The following is a 21040-nucleotide window of genomic DNA, read 5'->3' as shown; positions in this document are numbered from 1 at the left end:
TTTTGGCATGACTGAGATTTTCTACGGAAAAAAAGAAGTATTTTACTATGTACTTGCACCTTGACTGCTTGAAGAGCAACTGTATATGTTTACAAAATCGCTATGTGAAGATATCAGAGTACAGTTTTTGGAGAAACTACTAAAAATGCAACATTTTCCTGCATGCACTTTCTATGTGCTCTTTCCAGAGTGTTCCTGACTGTATTCTTTTTCTACAAATCTGCATGCGAGGCTCTTAGAGGCCATCAAAGCACTAATGAAGTTTATTGCTGTTATGTAGAACATTATGCATTCTGACCTCTCTATGCAAAACAAGTTTGATATTAAATGAAAGAGCCATGACATTTCAGGTTCTGCCTCATTGGCTCTTTGAGCAAACATGAATCAGAGTACAACACAACTAGGGTCTAAGAGACAATCTCAAGGTAAGCACCCTTATCCAACAATCAACATCTTTATATGTTGTTGTGTAGTCATCATTTGCCCAGTCAGTATATACTTTTATGTAAGTTCTTTTTATGTTTTCCTTTTCTGTGATTTTTGCGCAGGTTTATATTTTATTTTTTATGTTGTTATGTTGTTGTTTTTTTTAACTGTTCATTTTCACCAAGATGGTTTTCTTGCTTGCAGCCATCTTGCCCTCTTAGTGAGTTTGTTTGAAGTCTTTGTGATGCTCAAGTTTACTGTATGTCCTCCTCCCTTGAAGACATACATTATGTCACTCAGTGGATATTCATTAGCATGGACCTTTCCAGTCATCTTCAGTTGAAGCTGTTATCAGTTAATATGTCTAACCCCTTCACGTTTCTCCTCGTAGGCCTACAGCAAATCATTTGTGTCATTAATGTTAAGAAACATGTCATGTTCACAGAAAAGCACAAGTAAAAGCAGATGGAATCTCAGATGTTTTCATTAAGCTACATCAATGGATTTTCTTTTGCAAACACTAAAAAAAAGCACATCAACACCATTTAAATCCTTAATCTTTACTCAACACACACTTATACAAAAGTCCTCTGTAGACTTGCATGATTTGTGTCAGTTGCTGTATTTGATTTTATGTTTGGTTAATTATGAAGCATAGTATTTATGCCTGTGTGTAACATTTCATGTGTATATGCTCCATGACTGTGCTTTCATGAAGTTGCAAAAAGCACATTAGAAAATAACCAATGAAATGCATACATTTTGGATGTATGTGTTTGCTGGCATTTCATTTGTTTGGTAATTAAGAGTTAAATTTAATACAAAAAGCAGGGCAGAGCTACACAAGGTCATGCTTGCAGCTTCATGCCTGCATATAATGGAGAAGTCACATAAAGTGCTACCCATTGTTTTGTCTTTTACTGTGAAAAATGTGCTGTCTTGATATGTGTGTGTGTCTGCTTATGTTCTACATTATGTTGCATTGTCTCCATCATGTAGACTTCTTGAGAATAGTGCAATCCTGGATCAGTACGAACGGGCCTCACTGACATATGAAAAAGCGGAGCGGAGATTTACACCAGCATGATGCTGATGATGATGAAGGGGCACGTTGACGAAAGGATACTGAATGTGTATTCATGTGCAAGGATGAACACAAAGGACTAGATGAAAACACTCCAGCTGCAATGCTGTGAAGCGGGAAGGTTTGGGAAATCAGTCAGCTCTGTGCTCTACTTACTGTAGTCAATCCAGATGTTTTGTCTCGCTGTAAAGATATGGACCTTTACAATGAACACGATTACTGAACTTTAGATTTGGGACGTCACATGCGCGTTACATATCTGCCATTGTCATAGAGTCCTCACTGATAACAAAATGAATGTGATCAAACATCTTAAGTTAATTTTTAAGCATGTGTTTTTCAAATTAGTAGCAAACATGTTCTGATTTTAATAGCAAATTTTAGGTGCTTGCAGTTCGTCAAATCTAGAAAGACTTGTTTTAGTGAAAATTGGAATTAAACTGAACTAATTACTAACCTGATTGAATTTAACACTGTTGGAGTAACCAGAAGCAGTTTAATTTGGATAACAAATCAAGGCCGAGTTGTATGGCTTCTGCATGCTTCTTCTATATCCATTAAAGCATTAGCATACTAACATTAAAATATGAAAAACAGCCATCTACTAATACATAAATCATATGGGCATAAGATGGACTTTTAAAAGCATCTGCATGTTGTTGCTTCGCTAAATCATTAGAGCATCACGCAAATAAATTCCCGACATTGATTTTAACTCAGACTCCCTTTTGAATATGCTGACTAACTTTTTGACATGCGTTTTTATTTTAATAAAGAGTACTTGCTTTTTCGGGCAAACACATTTACTTCAAGTCTGTTTGACGTCTAACTCTCTTTTACTGTAGGAGCTTAATATCTTTGTATTAAAACAGACTTTTCTACTAAGGCAAACTGAAAGGATGACCATTTTTACAGTTATTCAAATTATCTTTCAGGGCTGATTTTACTGATGCTTTATAAAATAAATAACAATAAAGCTTCACCTTCTTCTTTTGTTTTATTGGCTTTTTGGTCAGCAGTTCCTCTGTCTGTTTAGTGTGTCCTCAAACGGTCAGCACACACCATCCTCGTCTCGCAGTCATGCGTTTTTAGATGTTGCTGTTTGTTGTGACTGATTTGCTGCAGAGGGAGACCAGGCCCAAACCAAAAAGGATTTGTTTCGCCAAGCGGGACAATAAAATCAGTTCCAGACGGTTTAAATAATCCCAGGTAATCGAGGCATCTGACAGACAAGTTAATTGACTTTTTGTGTTTTGTCCTGATGAGATTTATCCCATTTATACTGCAGAGGAGCAGCAGCAGCAGCCTTGCACTTTAATTGTACTCTGTGCTGGCAGGCTGGTTTTATAAGAAACTGAAGGGGGAAAAAAACAACCTGCATTATGTGGAAAGTGAGATCAGCACCTCTGAGCACAATGACATCAACACACACAAATCACACACTCTTGCATTTCTTGTTTCTTACTCTGTCATTGTCTGTTTTTTTCTTACCGTGGCGATTTTAATGGTATTTACCATCTATGTGTACATTCTTTTTCTGTGTTCGATGTCATGTATGTATTATTTACATCCATGCTCTCCAGTCTTTTTTCTTCTGCCATATGCACACAGACATATATACCTGCAAATACTGAATAAAATATTTTTCTTTTGTGTACACACATTGTTCTGTGCCTTGTCTCTCTGCTTTACATTTCTGTCAACACATATATTTGAAGAATGTTCAGCGCAGCCAGCACATATACTCATCCTGCTTTCTCTGTCTTTCTCCTCTTTACTCTTTCTCTTAAACACACACACACACTCAAAGTCACAAATTCATCTGCCACTTTATAGATGGAGGCCGACACGCCACTAATTAAGTAAGTCTGAATCAATTGGATCGCAAGCAGCCCAGGCAGCAGATGAGAAAAGTGTAGGGCCCAGAGCAGACTTAAAGTAATAGTGTTTTCATTTCTCTGCAGATACATCAGACAGATGCATCATTCCTCTGCATCTTGACAAGTTTGACAGGATTCGGAGCTAAGGTTTCTCCCCCATTTGCATCTTGAGTCAACCGTTGCCCTGAGCAACATTACCAATGTAGAGTGCTGTGATGAGAAAATTCTTTTTTTTAAAAAAAAAAGGTTTGTGATGTATGCATCAAGTTTTTCTTTGTCGCTTTGGACTATAGAAGGTGAATTTCCCCCAACCTGTGCTCCACGCCTGCCTAGGTTTGAATGGAGCACTGAAAAATTTCAGAGACAGAACTGAAAATTTGTTTGTTTTTCTTTTTCTTTTTGGAAAAATAGAGTACCTTTAATGTAAAGTTGTTCATGAAGAAAAAAAAACAACAGAATCAGGTTTTTTAAATCATTTTCATGTAACGATCAACATATGAAATTGCATATTTCAGCTGCTGGTTTCACATATTTCCTATTTTGATGTCATGTCTTTACAGTATAGAGTATCAGATTGTTTTTATATCAAACAGTTCTTGAAAGACCTGTTGAGAAGACAACAGAACCGGATGTATGAAATAAAGTGACATTAAACCTCATAAATGGGTGCATTCATGAGTCTACTGGCCCACCTACTAACCTTTATTTGTTCACAATTTTACTGATACTTTTACCCCTTTGTTTTTTGTCTTCTTGGCAAAATTCATTGCATTGTGGTGTTTTTTTATATCCATATGCATACTTATTTGATAACACATTAAGAAAATGCTGGAATGAATGTTTTCAATAAACTAACGTTTACTGATTTTATTGTGATGACTTTTTATGAGCCTCAAGACTCTCATTTTCATGTGTTTTTTCTTCTCTCTGGAAATTATTACATTTTTACAACCTTGGAGAGCAAACATTGAACTATTTCAACGTTTCACACAAGAGGCAGATAAATGCCGTTTAATATATAACATCTGACGAGGAAATGCACCATATTTAGATACAACTTATTTTTGACCATAAAACAAATGTGTTTTCCAAAAGCAAAGGCATTTTTACTTTTTTCATGCCTTTATTCAGATTCAGAACGTCCGAGTGTCTTCCACACTCACTTTTTTGAGAGACGTTACACATAGTTTGAGCATCTTGGTGATTTTGCCTCAGTTCTTCTGTGGATTCATTCTGCCTCTGTGTCTTCTGTCTCTTAATGTAGTCCCAGACAGACTCCAGAATGTTCAGATCAGGGCTCTGTGAGGATCAGACCATCTGTTGCAGGACTCCTTGCTCTTCTTGTTGCTGATAGAAATTCTTTATGACTCTGGCTGTATGCTTGGATTTGTTGTCATGCTAGTGTGGAACTGAACAAATCCCTTCTTGATGTATAGGAATCTTAGCATCAAAATTACCTAAACGTTTTTCACAGTACGCCCAATAAAGCAGCTACATTTAATATTTGTATAATGATGACAGATTAGAGATTGGCCTGGCCAATTACTGGATATGATATTTAGCATTCTTACATATACCTGGCATTATTTTTATTTAAACTCATAATTGACCATAAGAAATTTCTTTAAAAATGTACCACTGTGACTCTGATGCAGCTACCTATAGCTATTTGTTGTCACCTTTCTGTGATCTTTGGTAATAAACCAACCACATCAATGGGGGATGGTTAAACAGCAAGAGCAATAGCTTATCAATTCTAATAGATTAAAATTTAAAATTTCTGTATTAATTCAAATATGTAAAACATTAAAAAAAAACAAAGGCATTTCAGCACAGTTTTTGTTGGTGTTTGTGTTACTCTGAATTTTGACAGCACAAATCATCACAAGATTTAGATTTTTACTGCAATTGTATATCTGTCCCAAATATCAGTTATTAATGCTATTGATTACTAATTTCAATATTAGTCCTGAAAGTAACATATTGGTCAGCCTCTTCAACAGATCAGATGACTGTGTGAAGGGAAAGGATGCTGAACATACAAATTACCCAGTTGTGATTCTCTTTTTTCATTCTTTTGTTTTTGTATGTTGTTACTTTTGTAGCAGGATATTTGGTTGTTCAATTTCATGTCACCATGTGTTCAAAATCTGTTGCCACAGTGGCTTTTAATCAGTTGCTATGGCGTAAAACAATTTTCCAGCTTACAGCTATAGTTGCTGTGCAAAGTTGACCTCATGATCCAGCTTAGTCCTCCTAAAATGTTTTTAAAGATAAAAATGAAACGTTTTCAGGAATGAGCTTGATTATCATGTTTCCTTGTTTCACTTAAATGCCTGAGTTTTTCCCATGTATGCTCTGGTCAGCTTTATGTTTTGTTTTTTGTTTTTTTATTGAAAAGATTTTATTTTCAGCATACATCCAACAATACTGCCAGGGGGTAAGGTAGAAAAGGAAACAAATACAAACAACAAATGTATTTCATTACAATGACATCAAATTTTATGTTACTAAGAACCAACAAATAAAACAACTACAAGGACTTGGTGACGTACAATCTGATCGACTGATGTTTGATGCGGCTTTAACGGTAGGTGACGTCAGCATTATGCGCCTCAGTGGCACAATTTAATGACAGACCGACCTGCTGCAAAGTAGGTTAGATTTGTAAGGTGTGCTTTCGTGTTGTACATAAAAACTAGCCATTTTTATATAATTAGAGCGTACTGTAGGGTAGTTGCTGCAGCTTTTCTGGCTTTATCTATCTGCTGACCCTGCTAAAGAACAAACTAGCTCTGTTTGCTAGCTGTAATCATGGCTTACACGCAAATTCTGAAAGTCCTTCACCGAAATCTACAACACACGGCGACACAGCTCTCCGTGCACAAATGCAAACTGGCGCACATCAGCGAGGTCATCCACCCAAACAGGACGGTGTCAACAGTATCGAGACTGGCTTTCCACAGAGGAGCAGAAGCTCCATTATCTGTAGTGAGCTGCTTCATTCAAGCACACAGACGGAGTTTCTCTCTGGACTTCACAGCCAGAAATAAAAGCAGCCCCGAGGACAGAGACAAGTCGGTTTCCACGTATCAGAGTGGAAGCCCAAAGCCTTCAGCTGCACAAAAAGGTATGCAGTGCAAAGACATGCAAATGATTTGAGTTGTCCTCTAATCTGTGCGCTGCTTTCAAAGAGCTTGATTGCATAATAATGCAAATACAGAATACAAATGGTCTCTTATCTGCATTATATGAAAAGTTAAGTTTCATTTATTTCCTCGTCATTAGGAAAAGGTTATAATTAGCCACCAAAAAAGTTTCTCTCCACTACTGAGTTAATGCACATCTTTAAAGGACAACACCAGCAGCACACACACACACTCTTTTGACAGGTGACTTAAAGGCCACCTTAAAAAGCGACTTTATTCAAGTGATATGATACCACTGTTCACTAGATAAACTTGGCATGCTAGATAAAAGCATGTCAGTACAACTCCTAAGAAATGGTGTATGTTTGATAGATAATCTGCAACAGGATCCTGTGGATTGATGTCTGACAAGGAAGTCACATCCCCCAAAATGTCTGCCAACTTCTCCAAGCCCGTCAAGGAGAGTGGGCCAATATGATGCTGATGCATGACCCAGTACTGACTTATATTTTCTGCTCTATGACCCCACTCTTCATCTTTTCATTGCCATTTCCAATACAGTGCATACTTTGTTGCTTCCAGACGTCTATTCTGTTGTAGAGATGTCATGTGTGGAAACAGCAAATAATCATTCCCTTATCTTAAAAAGAATGAATGAAATTTATCAAAATATTGCCTGCTTTTATTTTAGTTAATTCTATTTCAGTAGTTTTCCTTTGCAGGCAGTGATGTTATCAGTGATCAATGTAGTATTTTAAAGATCGATTAAAATCTATAAATTGAATGAATCTGACAGAAAAATCCAAGGCGATGTCTTCAAATTATCTGTCTGGTCTACATGCCAGTCTATTTACTGAATAAAACAAACACCTGTTTTCATTTGTTAGCTCAAATGTTCAGTCTTTTACTCGATAATATCCCAAGCTGTTGTTGTTGCCTGACTCCCTAATAACCGCCATGCTCAATGTCTTGCAGTAAAAGACGCTGGCAGAGACTTCACCTACCTGATAGTTGTACTCATCGGACTTGGAGTGACAGGTGAATATAACCGTAAACAGCCACCGACATTCCAATTAATCTTCAGTAGATACGGATACAAACATGCTTTGTTGTTGTGTTGTGTTTTAGGTGGGCTTTTATATGTGGTGTTCCAGGAGCTGTTTTCTTCCACAAGTCCAAATAAAGTCTATGGAAAAGCCTTTGACAAAGTCAAGTCGCACCCAGAGGTAAGAAAGTGTTTAAAACCTACCAAACAGCATCTTCCTCCTAAATGGTACGATCATCTAAGGACAGCATGTGACTGTAAAATTGCAATTCCAGCGATCTGTTGATGAGTAACGTGCAGAAAAGCTTTTTTGTTCACCGAGAGTTCATAATTTATGGACAGTTTTGTGGAGTGCTGTGAATTACACCACCTACAACTAAACATCACAAAAACGAGGGAGTTTATGGTGGATTTCAGAAGGCATGGGGCCACTTTGAACAAAATAAGCAACTAGGGAATAGAGAGGGAATTTGTCGAGGTTTATGAGTGCCTTTGTGTCCACAGTACACTAAAAACATGGAGCCTCTGTTCAGGAAAGGTCAGAGCTTCCTGCGTTTTTTTTTTTCAAGATACTTTGAGCATCTGCAGAAGCATGTTGCAGATGTTTTTCAGTCAGCGGTGACCAGGTCATCTTTTACATTGTAGTGTTCTGGAGGAGCAAGGTAAAGATAGGCAATGCTAATCAACTCAACAGGCTCATCAGGAAAACTGGTTATGTCCTGGGAATGAAGCAGCAGTTTTTAGTGGGGTTGTCAGAGAGGGGTATGCTGAGGAAATTATGCACAATGTCCCTCATTTCACTCAATTTTAAGTACAATATTACTTTACTACTTCATTATCATTGCCAGTATTTGTTCTTACTTTTCTATTGTAGTCTTATTTTTACCTTACTTTATTTTGGTAATGTGTCACACGCTTTCTCTATTAGGCAATTTGTTATTCGTATGTTGTGTTTCTTCTGAGCAATGTCTGGAACAGGATTTTCCTCTGGGATTAAATAAGTATCCTGTGCAGGTGATTGGTGCATTTGGGGAACCAATCAAGTGTTACGGTGAAACCACCCGTCGAGGGAGGAGGCAGCAAGTCAGGTGGGAATTTTGCTGTTCTGTTAAACAAGCTCTGGAGTATTAATATATTCAACAAAGACACCCTCTTATGTTGTGTGTTTGAGCTTTAATTGGGCTTCGCATAAGCAAACATCTGTGTGGTGGTGGTTGTACTCGGCATTTTTAATCTGCTTGTGTTTCTGCCTCAGTCATCTGGAGTACCTGAAGGATGGACTGAAGCACATGAGACTCAAGTTTTACATAGAAGGGTCAGAGCCAGGCCTGAAAGGAACCGTGCACTCAGAATCTAAAGAGGTTGGTATTTTTCCCGTCCAAAAGGCAGCTCAGGAAATAGATGTGACTTACTGAGGGCCGGTAAAAGCAGGAAGTAAATATGATTTGTACATTTAACGAGTATGCTAAAAACTACAAATAGTTTCATGAGAGACAGTAAAGATCACATGTGCAGAAAAACTTTTTAATAATGATTTAAATGTTTTTTTTTGTTGTTGTTGTCTACCAAGCTAAGATGGCGTTTAATCGTTCAGTTTCCTGTTTGTCATTTTGCAGAATCCCGAAACTGGAAAATACGAGTTTCGTTATATATTTGTGGAAATGGACACCTACCCAAGACGGAACATCATTGTGGAAGATAACAGATAAGAAAGATAATGGCTGATCTCAAGTGTCAACTCACTGTCTCATCATTATGAAAATGTGACAAATGTGTGTCTAGAAGGAAGGAGTGTGTGTTAATGGACAAAACAAACCTGAAGATTTTGGTTTAATTTAATATTAAAAGTTGTTTTGTTAAACATCAGTAATTATGGTTGGGTTAAACTTGGTCACAACGACGTACTGGTCAGCATTTGGTGGAGAGCCTTGCAAAGCACAGTCTCTTCCTCAAGTATGAAAGGATCATTTGACTCCAATGTGCTATTGATTTATAAATGGTACACATGTGCTTTAAATAGGTATTGTTTGTCTTTTGACCAAAAAAATAGTGATCAATTTTGAAAGTATTTGATGCTTTTAAATTGTAATAAAATGTTGTTTTCTGTCACATGCACAGAACAGAAATGCAAGAAAAACAGCGCTGGTGTTTTCTTTGATTTCTGAGAATATTTTATTGAAACCAGATGCCAACTATGATTGAATTCACTTGAGTAGATTTATGATTTAATTTTGGCATTGGCAGTACGCATTTTTGTAGTGTTGAATGTCATAAGGCTGTCGTTTTAAAAGTTTGTATTATGAAACAGTGACCACGAGATGGCGGTAACGAATTAAAATAGGAAGAACTTGATATGCCCTTAAAGATTTTTTTCTTATCTGTATTTGAAAGTATTTTTGTAGGTGTAAGTGAAAGAGAAACCAACCTTCTGAATAACTAACCAAATATCTCACTTTACACAATGAACACCCTGATACTTTTGGGATGGATTAGCTTTATATTCAGATATATTTCTACGCTGATATCATACTTGTGTAATATATTTTTAAATGAAATCGTTATGAAAACGTGTTTCCGCCCTTAATTACCCTTTTGTCTCATGGCTTTGTGCTACCTTCCAGTTCCCTCGAAATTTTGGAATTCTTGATGAATCTTGGTAAATTCCACTCCTTATTGTCTATTTGTGGCAGTGTTACTGCTGATATTTGAGCTTCAGGTACTCGAATAAGACGTTTTTATTTTTGAATATTTTGCAATTGTACTGTTCGTAGTGTTATTTCTATGTAAGGGCTTTTACTCTTGAGTAATTAAAAAAAAATTACCTGCCTCAGATAACCTTTCTCGTTTCTATTACGCAATGACAACACAAAGTGGCTCTATGCTGCTTGGTTTTATAACAACGTTGATCACCATCTGATAGCACCGACGGCACTTAAACGGAAAAAACTAACCGTTTAATTGGAATCATTTAGTCTGTTTGGGGAGGGAGCAGCTTACGGGAAGCGTGAAAGCATCAATTTAACGAACACCGCCCACCGTGAAAGCAACGGCAGCCGCGGACGTGCTAAGTCAGTCAGCGCTAGCTAGGAACTCTCTAGGACTAATTTAGTTATGTCTTCCGCGTTAAGTTAACGAGTAGGTTGTCGAATAACTAGCTAGTGACCTAGTAGAAAACACCAGAGAGGTACGTTCATAAAGCAGGCCAGTTTCAGTCGTTGTTTTGTTCGCGGTGTGGGTAAATAGAGGCACGGCTGTTGTTGTTGTGGCCTGCTACACGATAGCTTAGCTAAACTAGCCGCTGCCTCATCTGGCTCCTGGAGGTTTTACTCACACCACATCGCCAAAACGGGCCAAGGAAATGGCACACTTTGGCAGCTAACTCCGAAGGCCGAGTTGTCGCTATAAAGTAAGTTCACAGTCTTGTTTTTCTGTTTGTTTTAACTGAGCTTGGTGACTAAATTCACCGTTGAGCTGTCGATGTAGACTTACCATCTGTTTTAAGTTATACAAAGCGTTTAACCTAGCTAGAGTGGTTAGATTAGTTAAATTTTGGGGTTTACGAACATAAGATACTGCAACAATTACAGCTGTATTGCAATAATGAATTAAATACAGTCGGCCATTGTTACAATTAATGAGTAATAATGTTACTGTTTTCAGGGAGACTTGTGTTTTAACCAGGAATCAGCAGGTTATTCCTCAGCTATGAGACTCTCTTCCCAGTGACTGACCTCTCACAATAATGGAGCTGTACTGGTACATGTGAGTAGAACCTCTTTACTTCCTCTTTGTATTTTATTCTTCAAGTTATGTGGAGTTTTAACCTGATGAATAAATCCACACAACCATTTCCTCCCGTTGTGTTTCTCTTACAGAGTTGTTATAATCTTCATCATCATAAAGATATTCTTCTACGTGTGCTGGTACCGGTCAAGGCAGAGGCAACTGGCAGCATACCTGAGCAACCCTCGCAATGCTCAGATAGTCATTGTTGGAGGAAGGGCTTACCTTCATCAAATGTGTGAGAGACAGAGTGTAAGTACAGAGCAACACAAACATGTCCCACATTTCTAATGCATAACCCAGCTGTAAACTTCTGAAGCGGGTCTTCACTTCCAGGATATGTCTTTTATTTTGCTGTTGGGCGTAAGTATACAAAAAGAGTCTGCGTTATAAAGAAAATCCATTTATATAGACATGACAGGCAGTCAAATAAGGTCACGGTTGTGTTACATTTTTGCAGAGGAGTTGTTTGCTCCCTTGAAGAAGGCATGTGGTTTTCAGTCAGTCAGCTTTACTATGATAGGCTACATTTCACTTTCAGTGACGTTCTTCTGAGTGACTTTGTGGTCGGAATTTAATGGGTATATGTGCCTAGTTTACATGTGCTTGTGTCCTGCATTTTTTCTGCTAAGCTTGTTTGACCTCTTTGGCAGAGGTCTTTAGTGCAGGTCATAGCTTTGACAGTTGTGGGAGTGCATCCTTTCTTGTGAAATTTCCACTGTGCATGTGAGAACTTGAATGTGCAAATATCAGCAGACAGCAAGGCATGAGTGGACTGATTTATAGACTTCACTGTGTGCCTTCTCGAAGGTCTGTTTATCTCTGAAGATTTGAAAAGGGACCGTTTGTATTCATTCATCTAGAATTGTTATTATTTACTATTGCTTGTCTCATTTAATCATAGGATATATGGGGGGAAAGGTGTAGTCTCTAATTTGCTTGAGATTGTGATTAGTTTATATTGTTTGTTTATATTGTTTGTTTGGGTTGCTCATTTGATAACTGGGATGACCTTCATAGTTATCCTCATGTTTGGTTTGTAGTGTCTTGCACATGCTTTTCATACTTATTTTGAAATGTGCAACAAAAGGCAACCTTCTGTTTCATTGTCCCATTAAAATGCCAATTGAACTGCATTATATTTCTGCTGATTTTGTTTGTTTGGTCTAAAATGGTAATGCCTCTGCTCAGCATCAGTTTGCGTGGGGTCTTTTCTGTGGGCTATGCCACAGGTTTAGACATCATGTTCCTCCAGGGTCTTTCAGCTTTGCTGCCTCACTAAAACACCTGGAAGCAATCTCCATGATTCAGAACCTTCCCAAAATATTCAGTGAATTATATTTTTTTTAAAAAAACAGGTTTCTAACTCTTGTCTGACTCCAACCCACTAAATCCAGTCCTTATTAGTTTTTCCGAAAGAATGACGGAGTTATAAACGCATTTTCTAGGAGATGATCAATGTAAATGGAAATTTGCTTCAAAAGTCAGTTTAGCCTTTTTCGCTGCTTCAACTTCTGACATATTTTTCCATTGTTGTAGTAGTTACATGTAAGAGGCACAGTACACGATATTTTTAGCACTGTTTGGAATATTTGTGTGGCAGGAAATGCCCTATTTGTAAAAGAAAAAGCTAAATAAATAAATGATACAGTTGAAACTGCGCCATGCCTGGGCTTTTAGCTCTGGTTTTTCCCAGGACAGTTGTCATATCCTGTGTGCTATATAGACCGTCTGATTCAAGAGAACATACAGTCCAGCACAAGTTGCCATTCTTGGTGTCTAACAGTCATATGTATACTGGCCTCTTTTTTTTGTTTGTTTGCCCCCACCCCCCTACATTCTCCTCTCTGGCCTTCTCTAGTCTGTAATCTATCTTTCACATCTTTTTTGTTTGCTGCCACTTCCTCTCTTACACCTTTCTCTGTTCTCCTCTTCCTTTTTCCCTGCTCCTCTTTGTTTCTTCTCTCCCCTTTGTTCCCTCTGCCGTCTCAAGTGTATAATGTTCCCTGTTTAGATTTTAATGGAATGTGCACTAGGGACGCCCCGTGGTCATCCATAACCCGGTACCCTGAAAGTTTTCTGGAGAAATGCCAATGCTACTCCGGTCCGGGGCCTAAATGATGCAGTATCACTTTCCAAACCTCTTCGACATTCTTACTCACAGTTACCAGTAGAGCCATGACAAAAAAAACTCTTGATATGTAAAGGCTGTGGACAGAAATGGAGGTGATTAATCTCTTATTGATTGCTATATTCTCAAGCTGTTTTGGTCTAGTTCTTTGGAATTACATAAACGATGACTGATTTTTATTCAGTATGTGAGCTGTGGGCTGTTTTGAAGCCAGTTTGATTTGGGCAAGAAAGACAATAAGTATGTATCATTATAGTCTTTACTAGGTTACTCGTGTGGTAGTTACCTTGAGCTTGTTGTAGCCTGTTTACCCTGCATCATTCTTCATTGTTTCCTGTTACACCCACAACAGCAGGATGGCAATTTATAACTAATGAAGACATCAGTCTGTCATCACTCACTTACTTGCTTCATCTGTATGTACCTTCTATAAATCACTAATACAACTAGGTACCTGACAGGAGTGAATAACGAGAGTTTAGGAGAGCTTGAACCATTTTTAAAAGGAGACAAGAGCAAAGAAAAAAGTCCTTCGGTGTGTGATTTTAATCAGATTTTACTGCGTCTCTTGTTTCTTTAAAGGGACTGAGGCCACCTCTCCCCGCTAACACACATGCATGCACACATCCCCACATACACACATGCAAACAGGCATCCACATTCATACACACACTGCACTACTGCACTGGGCTCTTTATTTATTTATCTACTAAGAAACAGTCAACCACTACTTCAGAGCCAAAGCTCCTGTCTGTATTGCACTAACTGATTGTCTCATTGCACATCTATTTATGTTGTAGGTTGTATATATTAGTAGTGTCTTTTTATACTTATATTGTCTTTATGGCTGAAACCGGGACCAGGGTCCAATTTCGTATTGTTGCATGTGCAAATGTGGAATGATATGACAATAAAGAACCTTTGATTCAAGTGTGATATTAACACTGGAAGACATACTGTCTAATTTAATATGAACAACAACTGCCTTTGTATTTCTGTGATGAACCGGCCGACATCCTTGCTCCTGTGTTTTGTGTAAGCATTTTTACTTCGAGTTAGATGAGTTTATCAGGTTTGGGGAGAAAAAGTTCCATGCTGGTCATCTTTGTGTGTAAAAACATGTTGAGACACAGAAAAAAAAAAGGTATGAGATTAGGCTGGCTAATGACGATTCATTCTACTTTGAGAATATTCCTTTGCTGTTTGCTTTAGGGTGTTTGTGCTTTAGTGTGTTTTGACTTGTCCTCGTCAGTCTCAGCCTGAAGCAAAAAGCGTAAAGGTTCATAAGAGGATAGGTCTGTACCACTAATATTAACATAACCAGCAGCAGTGTCTCCTCCAGGTAAGTGTTCAGTAAAACCAGTCCAGTTAGTATCATGATAGCTTTGGCAGTGTTGACTTTTTACCATTTACTTCTGCTAACGTCTGTCTGTGCTGTTCTTACTGTGTTTATGTATATGCACTTGTTTATGTGCTTCTGCCCTTTTTGTTTCATTAACTCTCTGTGTATTTCCTTCCCTTGTAGCAAACATCCGTCTGGCCGAGTTGGTATGGCGTTCAGGATGACCTGTCGATAGAGGAGCCCTCCACAGCTCTGCCACCCGCTGCATCCTTCTCCCAGCTGGACATGCCACCACCATACGAGGCAGTCTCTGGAGGTAGCATTAGCATACACCTCTAAAGACAGTAATATGTCATGCATCTGTTGCTTCCTCATTCATCAAACAGACCCAGTTGTGAACCAGGAAGCCTACTAATTTTCTCTGTTCTGCTTCTTCCTTCGTAACTTCCCTAAAAGCTGCAGCTTTCAGCTCCCTCCACTCTCACATCTTCTCTCAGTTCTAAGTTTGACTTGTTAAAAGCAGTTCCTTCCTGGTTCGACCTTCTTTGATTGTCAAATTACAGCGTGTTAGAGCACCGCTGTTACATGAGAATGAGTATTTCATACTTGCTTGAGATGGATTGCAGTTTGATTGTGTTCCCCACAGTAACTCCGTTTGCATTGATTCGATCACATTGTGTTACAAATGGCTGTGGGAAAGTCCACTTTGTTTCTGAATATTCTGTGCTGTGGCTGTATTGGCGAAGTTTCATTTACTGCAATGCAGAGCACAAGCCACTGAGAACAGAAGCTTTTGTAGTGGAAGTGGCTTCACCTGATATGTGACAAAGAGAAGATAACTGCTTATCACTGGCTTGACACTGAACAATATCTGTTCACATCAAAAATTAGCAGGAAGACACAAAAGCAACCTAAGCTGACCTATAACCGGTATCTCCATAGCTACTGTAGCCCCAAGTGTAATTACATTTTTGATGAGATGCATCTTAGCTTCAGCATAACTTATGCACACATCCACTGTAGGCAAAACCGGTTTACTTTGCTTGACTACAATACTTGTATCTATAAACTAGTCTCTTATTATTCAGATGAGTTCTCACGCTAAAATACACACACAAAGTACTGTCTTTTTTGTACTTGCTTTATAATGTCAAAGAACACTCTGTCAGTTACTTATTCGTACTGAAACCACTGGTTTCAAGCATTTCCTTGTACACCAGTGTCTTATATTGCTCACATGTTAGCTAAGTCTAGAGTTTGTTAATTTCTGGTGTCTGTTTTTAGCTGTGGTAGCAGTAAGGGGGGGGGACTAGTTGCCTTTCCCTAACAGAGGCTCACGTACTGAACTCTGAGATCTCTGAGATCTTTCCCACTTGTCGAGTTCTTTATTCCATAATCACACTACGCCAATGCTACTCATTGTTTTCTTTTTTCCTATTTCTACCCCCTATCTCGCTGACATTTTCCTATCTTAACTGTTATGCTTCAATATGTTACAGGCAGTGCTGTCATCATTTTCAACCTTGTCTGTGTTTTTACGGCTACCAACAGATTTGTGCTTTCTTAATTTGGCTTTGTGAGTTCATTATGAAGTTAGCCATTCTAAATCTTCCTATCAGGTTTCTTAGTGTCCTCTTTTGCAAATGGCATCTTATTTGATCTGAAGTGCTCAGTCACCCTGACAGCAGGATGTGGTTATGGAGGGTGGAAATGGTGACATTTCAGCGCTAATGTTATTACATGATGCTACAAGTTTCCATTTCGCCCTCGCATCTGATCTTTTTCCTATCACAGACACCATAGGGGTTTTCGGGGCCTATTGTAATTGAACTATTTAATTTTACCTCGCATGTAGATAGAAGAATAAGAACCTTAGGTGTGCTCTTGTAACCATACAGCATAGTTCAACCATTTGCTTTTGAATAATTTCATCAACAAATTAAAATTTTGTGTTCAAAAAAATCCCAACTAAACCAAGGAGAAGAAAAAACAAAGAGCAACAGGAAGGACTCCGCTATTTGTCAGTGCATTTATTCTTCCTCACTAGATTTATGTTTCTCAGATTTTAGTTGTTTTTAAAAAGCTTTTCCTTCCACTGCATTATAAAGATGTATTGAAATCAATGCACAGTTTGTCATGGTAGAATAACACGCTGGTTATTTATCGATGCAGACTGGAGATGAATTAGGAGTATCTGTTTGATCTCCTCGCAAGTGTAAACCAGGCGGAGTCATTGTCAGATGATGTGAGATTCTGTGGATGCATGAATCAAGATCTTACTTCTATTAATCAGACTGTGCTAATGTTGAAACTTATGACCTATGGCTTAAGTTTTTTTAGGCTGCGTTTTAACGAGTCGGTTTGTCTCTCCTTTCTTTTCAGAGGATGATCTGAAGCCGCCCCCCTACAGTGAGTGTGCTCAAGGCGACGAGAGCGACGCCTCTCGCCCCGCCCATCACACGCTTCTTATTTCTGAGGGAGGAGATTCGATTAGCATAAACGAAGCTCCTCCCCCGTACACGGCATCTCTCCCGACACAAGTCAATCAAGCAGACGGTCCTGTGAGCCACAGTGAGCCCCAGTCAGAGAGCAGGTCCGCTTAATCAATTCCTTGATGCCAGTTTGCCTTTTCCATGCACTGCCTTCCTACATTCAACCTCAGTGATTGTTGCCAGCCTAACTCTCATCACGTGAGAGCAAATGTTTATTTGGATGTCTGTGTGCCTGTATGCGTGTGTTGGTTTTTTAGAGCCAAGTTGTTGTTTTTTCTACTTTCTATTGTTTTGAGAGAAAAAAAAAAAGAGAGAAAGTGGTCATCTGATGAGTGTGGCAATAACAGATGACATCAGCAAGCCTGTGTGCCTCAGTCAGGACCGCAGAACCTGCCTCCCAGCAAGGATGAGGATAATACCTTTGACCTCCACGCTCAAAGGGAATCGGTGAGATAAAGGTATACACAAGAGACAGCGAGACTTTAAAGTGTGCTCTGTTTTATTAGGTTTTCTCCTGCTGTAGGTCTGAGGTCTCTTCCTTTCACAGAACTGAAACATTTGAATCATTCTAAAAGCATAATTGAGGAAATGAGTAGACGCTTTGACAGTTTGTGTTCCTGCTGCTGTGAGGCATAATATATGGCACAACGTCATTTTTGTGGGTCACCTCCCGTTGACAGTCTTATGAACACAGTGGCTCAGTCTGTGATACAAAATTCCTAGTGTAGACAGTCCAATTACATGTTTGGGGCATCTTCTATGTACCTGTGCATAATAAATAGTTTCAACTTCAGTCTGTGTACTCAGTGCTCCATTATTACTGCACTTGAGTACTATTTGATAATGAATACTGTAATTGTCTTACATAATTACCCAATTCTGGCACTGGTTATGTTTAATATATTGTGGCGATTATACTGGGACATTAAGCAATTCAAGTGACTATTAGATCTGTGAATGGGTGTGAGTGAGGACGAGCAGGAAAGGGGAACAAGTTGATGAAATTCACGAACACTTCACGGCAGTAGAGAAGAGATTTTTCTCTGTTAAGCATCACCGTAACTGCTGCTGCTCTACATTCAATCCTTTATGCCAGAACACAAACGGCGTAAGCATGAATTTTGCCATTTCTTTCGAAATTAAGGAGAGTTTTCAGAAGAATTTGCTGTGCAGTCCCTAAACGCAAATTAAATGTCGTTAAAATATCGTGAATACAGTCGTATGATAATCCGAATTGTTGCTATGAATTGTAATGTTAAGCTGAACGCTTGAAATGAAAAATATCCTCAAATCAAGAACGCGTAACGATCATGGAAATATACTCACAGGGCTACGAGCAAAGGCTCAAAATGTTCTTGGAGCTGAAGGCTGCATTTTACGTGACTCTTAAAAAGTCACCAACAAAACTCAGTTATTACGCTTTTTTTCATAGCAGTTGTTGTGAAATGAGGACTAACCAAAAAGTTTTTTTTTTTAAACTACAGCCTCTTTTCCTTGTAATCATTAATCTGCTGCTGGCTGGTGGAGTTCAGCCAGCTTTGTGTATTTCTTCTGTTGTATTTTCTCATATAGTATTGCTTTGGGAACAGTTTTTTTGTTTTTTTTTACTGTGCTTTCTGTGTCACCGCATTTCACGTAACCCGGAAATAACACTGTAAGAAGATGCTCTCAAGTAATCCACTCCCCATGTTCGTTTAAGCAATGCTATAGTCTATGTATAGTTTCTGAACATTTATGGGGGAAAAATGACAAAGATGAAACAAAATGAATGCTGTATAAATGTATTTTGCGCTTTTGGGAAAGTGTAAAAAATGGGGTCTTTATTGAGAATCAGAAGTGAAAATGTTAAGATGTGATGTGTTTTATTGGTAGTCCTCTGTTTTATGATGACAAATCGTCCGTCACTGATGCCTTTTACCAAACTTATCCTGTGGTTTTGAAATCTGAAGGAAGCAACAGAGAAGCTGCGAGGTACAACTCTAAATGTAGGTTTGAACTCAGTTGAAATTACTAACATGGCGGCAACATGATGATGATGGACTACCTAAACTATAGTGTTCCAGGCTTCCTCTGTAATGTATGTCCTGTCTGCTCACTTCATGTTCATTCCCATGGTGGTTGACATATCAGATCTCTCCTCTTAGTAGCTTTGTGAGTGAAGGGGAATTAACTTTTTTTTTCTGATTTGGGGGGGAAATACATCTTCTGTATTAAACTGTTATATATAAAATTGCAAGTTTCAGTTCCTTCCTTTACTCCGGTGTTGCACTGGTACCAAGATGCACAGCGTTTACTTATTTCACACTTAGCAACAGGTCATTATTTATTTATGATGTTTCATTACTTTCTGGGGTGTTTGCCAGTTCTGTTTTTCGTCGATGAGCCTTAAGGGATACTCAGTTGATTTGGTGTTGCTCTAGTGTGGGTCCAGAACCTGTCTACATTTGCCATAATGCAACTTATCTTTCTTTAGATATTTCTTACTTCCTGAATCCCCACTGTCCTTAATCTCCTCACTTCTATTTTGTGTTGGAGGGATTTTCTGTTTATCAATATCCCTTAAACCCAAACTCAGACAGCCTTGATAACATCATAAGCTCTCTCGGAAGACGACATACAGTAGACTGCTCTGAGCAAACTGATATTTATGTGCAAAATCAGCCAAGTGCGACTTTTTAAAGCATTGCATGAAAGCTATTAGCATAAACCCATATTTAACATTTGCAGGGGTATTTATCATACAGCAAACTGTATACAAAAACCCTTAAACATTAAGGTTAAGTCACTTTTTTTGTTTTGCAGGTTCACATTTCCGCCAGTCTGTTATACAGGTTTGTTTGTTTAGTGTTTCTAATGGCTAGTTACACATTCACACTGAGTTATCTTTAAAATCCTCCACACAGTTCCAAGACCAACATACGCTACAGAATCGCAGTTGAACATAAATGGAAAAGGCGACCAAAGTGCTTCGTGCACCTCTCAGGATCGACTTTTTTCCTAGCTTCAGATGCAGTAGAATGCACCTCATTTACTTTGTGTCAAGGCAGCGAAAGGTTATCCACAATTTAGTCCATACTGACCGCTGTTTTGTTGACTGTGAATGGTTTTGAAAAACGATCTCCGTGCTCAAAAATGTGTGTAACCAAGTGGAAAAAACTGAAAAACAACACACTTGCCCATATGCATTGTCCATTTGAGTGATTTGTTGCAGCTTTATCATACGATTCTGACTGTAGAGACCTCGTCTTAAAGCAAGGGGAAGAAATGTAGAAAGACAACCCTTCTCTTCTTATTCTGTGTAAAAATGCAGTGTTAAGGTCATCCGTAGCCAATATGAAGCTTCACCAGCAAATGCAGTGTCTGATTCTATAATCTTTTTTATTATGGAACTCCTGCTTTGTTTTGTGCCACTGGCAGTGTTTTTTGTTGAGCTGCAGTGGAAGAATACACAAATATAGCTGTCTTTTGACTAAGCGCATTTGATTTGTTTAACTCCGACTGCTGAAGCCTCAAATTGACGTCAGATGAATTTTGGAAGCAATATTTGCACGAAAGAAGGAGTGTAGATTGTGTTTTCTTTTACAGCAATTATGAGCTAAACTCTTCAGACACCGTAGAAACAGGAGGGGTGAGTGCACTGACCAAAAACTGTTCAAACGTTGATATTTCAACATGTGTGCGGTTTTGAAATGGGGTTTGTTTAAAAGC

General features: G+C 38.5%; 2 protein-coding genes across 5 annotated transcripts in view; both read left to right on the top strand.

Annotated features, from left to right (window-relative positions):
- The window catches only part of neto1l (neuropilin (NRP) and tolloid (TLL)-like 1, like), an 81235-nt gene extending 76979 nt beyond the window's left edge, over positions 1 to 4256 (top strand). Inside the window, exons 11-13 of one of the 4 annotated variants that reach the window (XR_002596138.2) lie at positions 351 to 425; positions 1426 to 3372; positions 3475 to 4256. Coding sequence is in view for 2 of the 4 variants with exons in the window: in XM_022203945.2 (XP_022059637.1) it covers positions 351 to 411 (61 nt within the window). In the remaining 2 variants the exon portion in view is untranslated. The other 3 variants (XR_002596139.2, XM_022203945.2, XM_051940376.1) reach the window with 3 other exon arrangements.
- Positions 4257 to 5976: 1720 nt separating this feature from the next.
- Positions 5977 to 19562, top strand: timm21 (translocase of inner mitochondrial membrane 21). Its single transcript, XM_022203946.2, has 10 exons — positions 5977 to 6520; positions 7515 to 7577; positions 7668 to 7765; positions 8599 to 8672; positions 8840 to 8945; positions 9201 to 10990; positions 11245 to 11346; positions 11460 to 11619; positions 15024 to 15156; positions 17223 to 19562. Exons 1-6 carry the CDS (start codon positions 6205 to 6207, stop codon positions 9291 to 9293), a joined length of 750 nt encoding a protein of 249 aa, XP_022059638.1. The 5' UTR covers positions 5977 to 6204; the 3' UTR covers positions 9294 to 10990; positions 11245 to 11346; positions 11460 to 11619; positions 15024 to 15156; positions 17223 to 19562.
- The last annotated feature ends 1478 nt before the right edge of the window (positions 19563 to 21040 follow it).

Source organism: Acanthochromis polyacanthus, chromosome 20 (genome assembly GCF_021347895.1).
Source record: "Acanthochromis polyacanthus isolate Apoly-LR-REF ecotype Palm Island chromosome 20, KAUST_Apoly_ChrSc, whole genome shotgun sequence".
Classification (NCBI taxonomy): domain Eukaryota; kingdom Metazoa; phylum Chordata; class Actinopteri; family Pomacentridae; genus Acanthochromis; species Acanthochromis polyacanthus.
This window is presented reverse-complemented; position numbering and strand designations above follow the sequence as displayed.

Coding starts and splice junctions, on each gene's coding strand:
- timm21 (XM_022203946.2), top strand. CDS start 6,205: ATGGCTTACACGCAAATTCTGAAAGTCCTTCACCGAAATCTACAACAC. Junction 7,766..8,598: donor AAGTCAAGTCGCACCCAGAG/GTAAGAAAGTGT, acceptor TATCCTGTGCAG/GTGATTGGTGCATTTGGGGA. Junction 8,673..8,839: donor GGGAGGAGGCAGCAAGTCAG/GTGGGAATTTTG, acceptor TTTCTGCCTCAG/TCATCTGGAGTACCTGAAGG.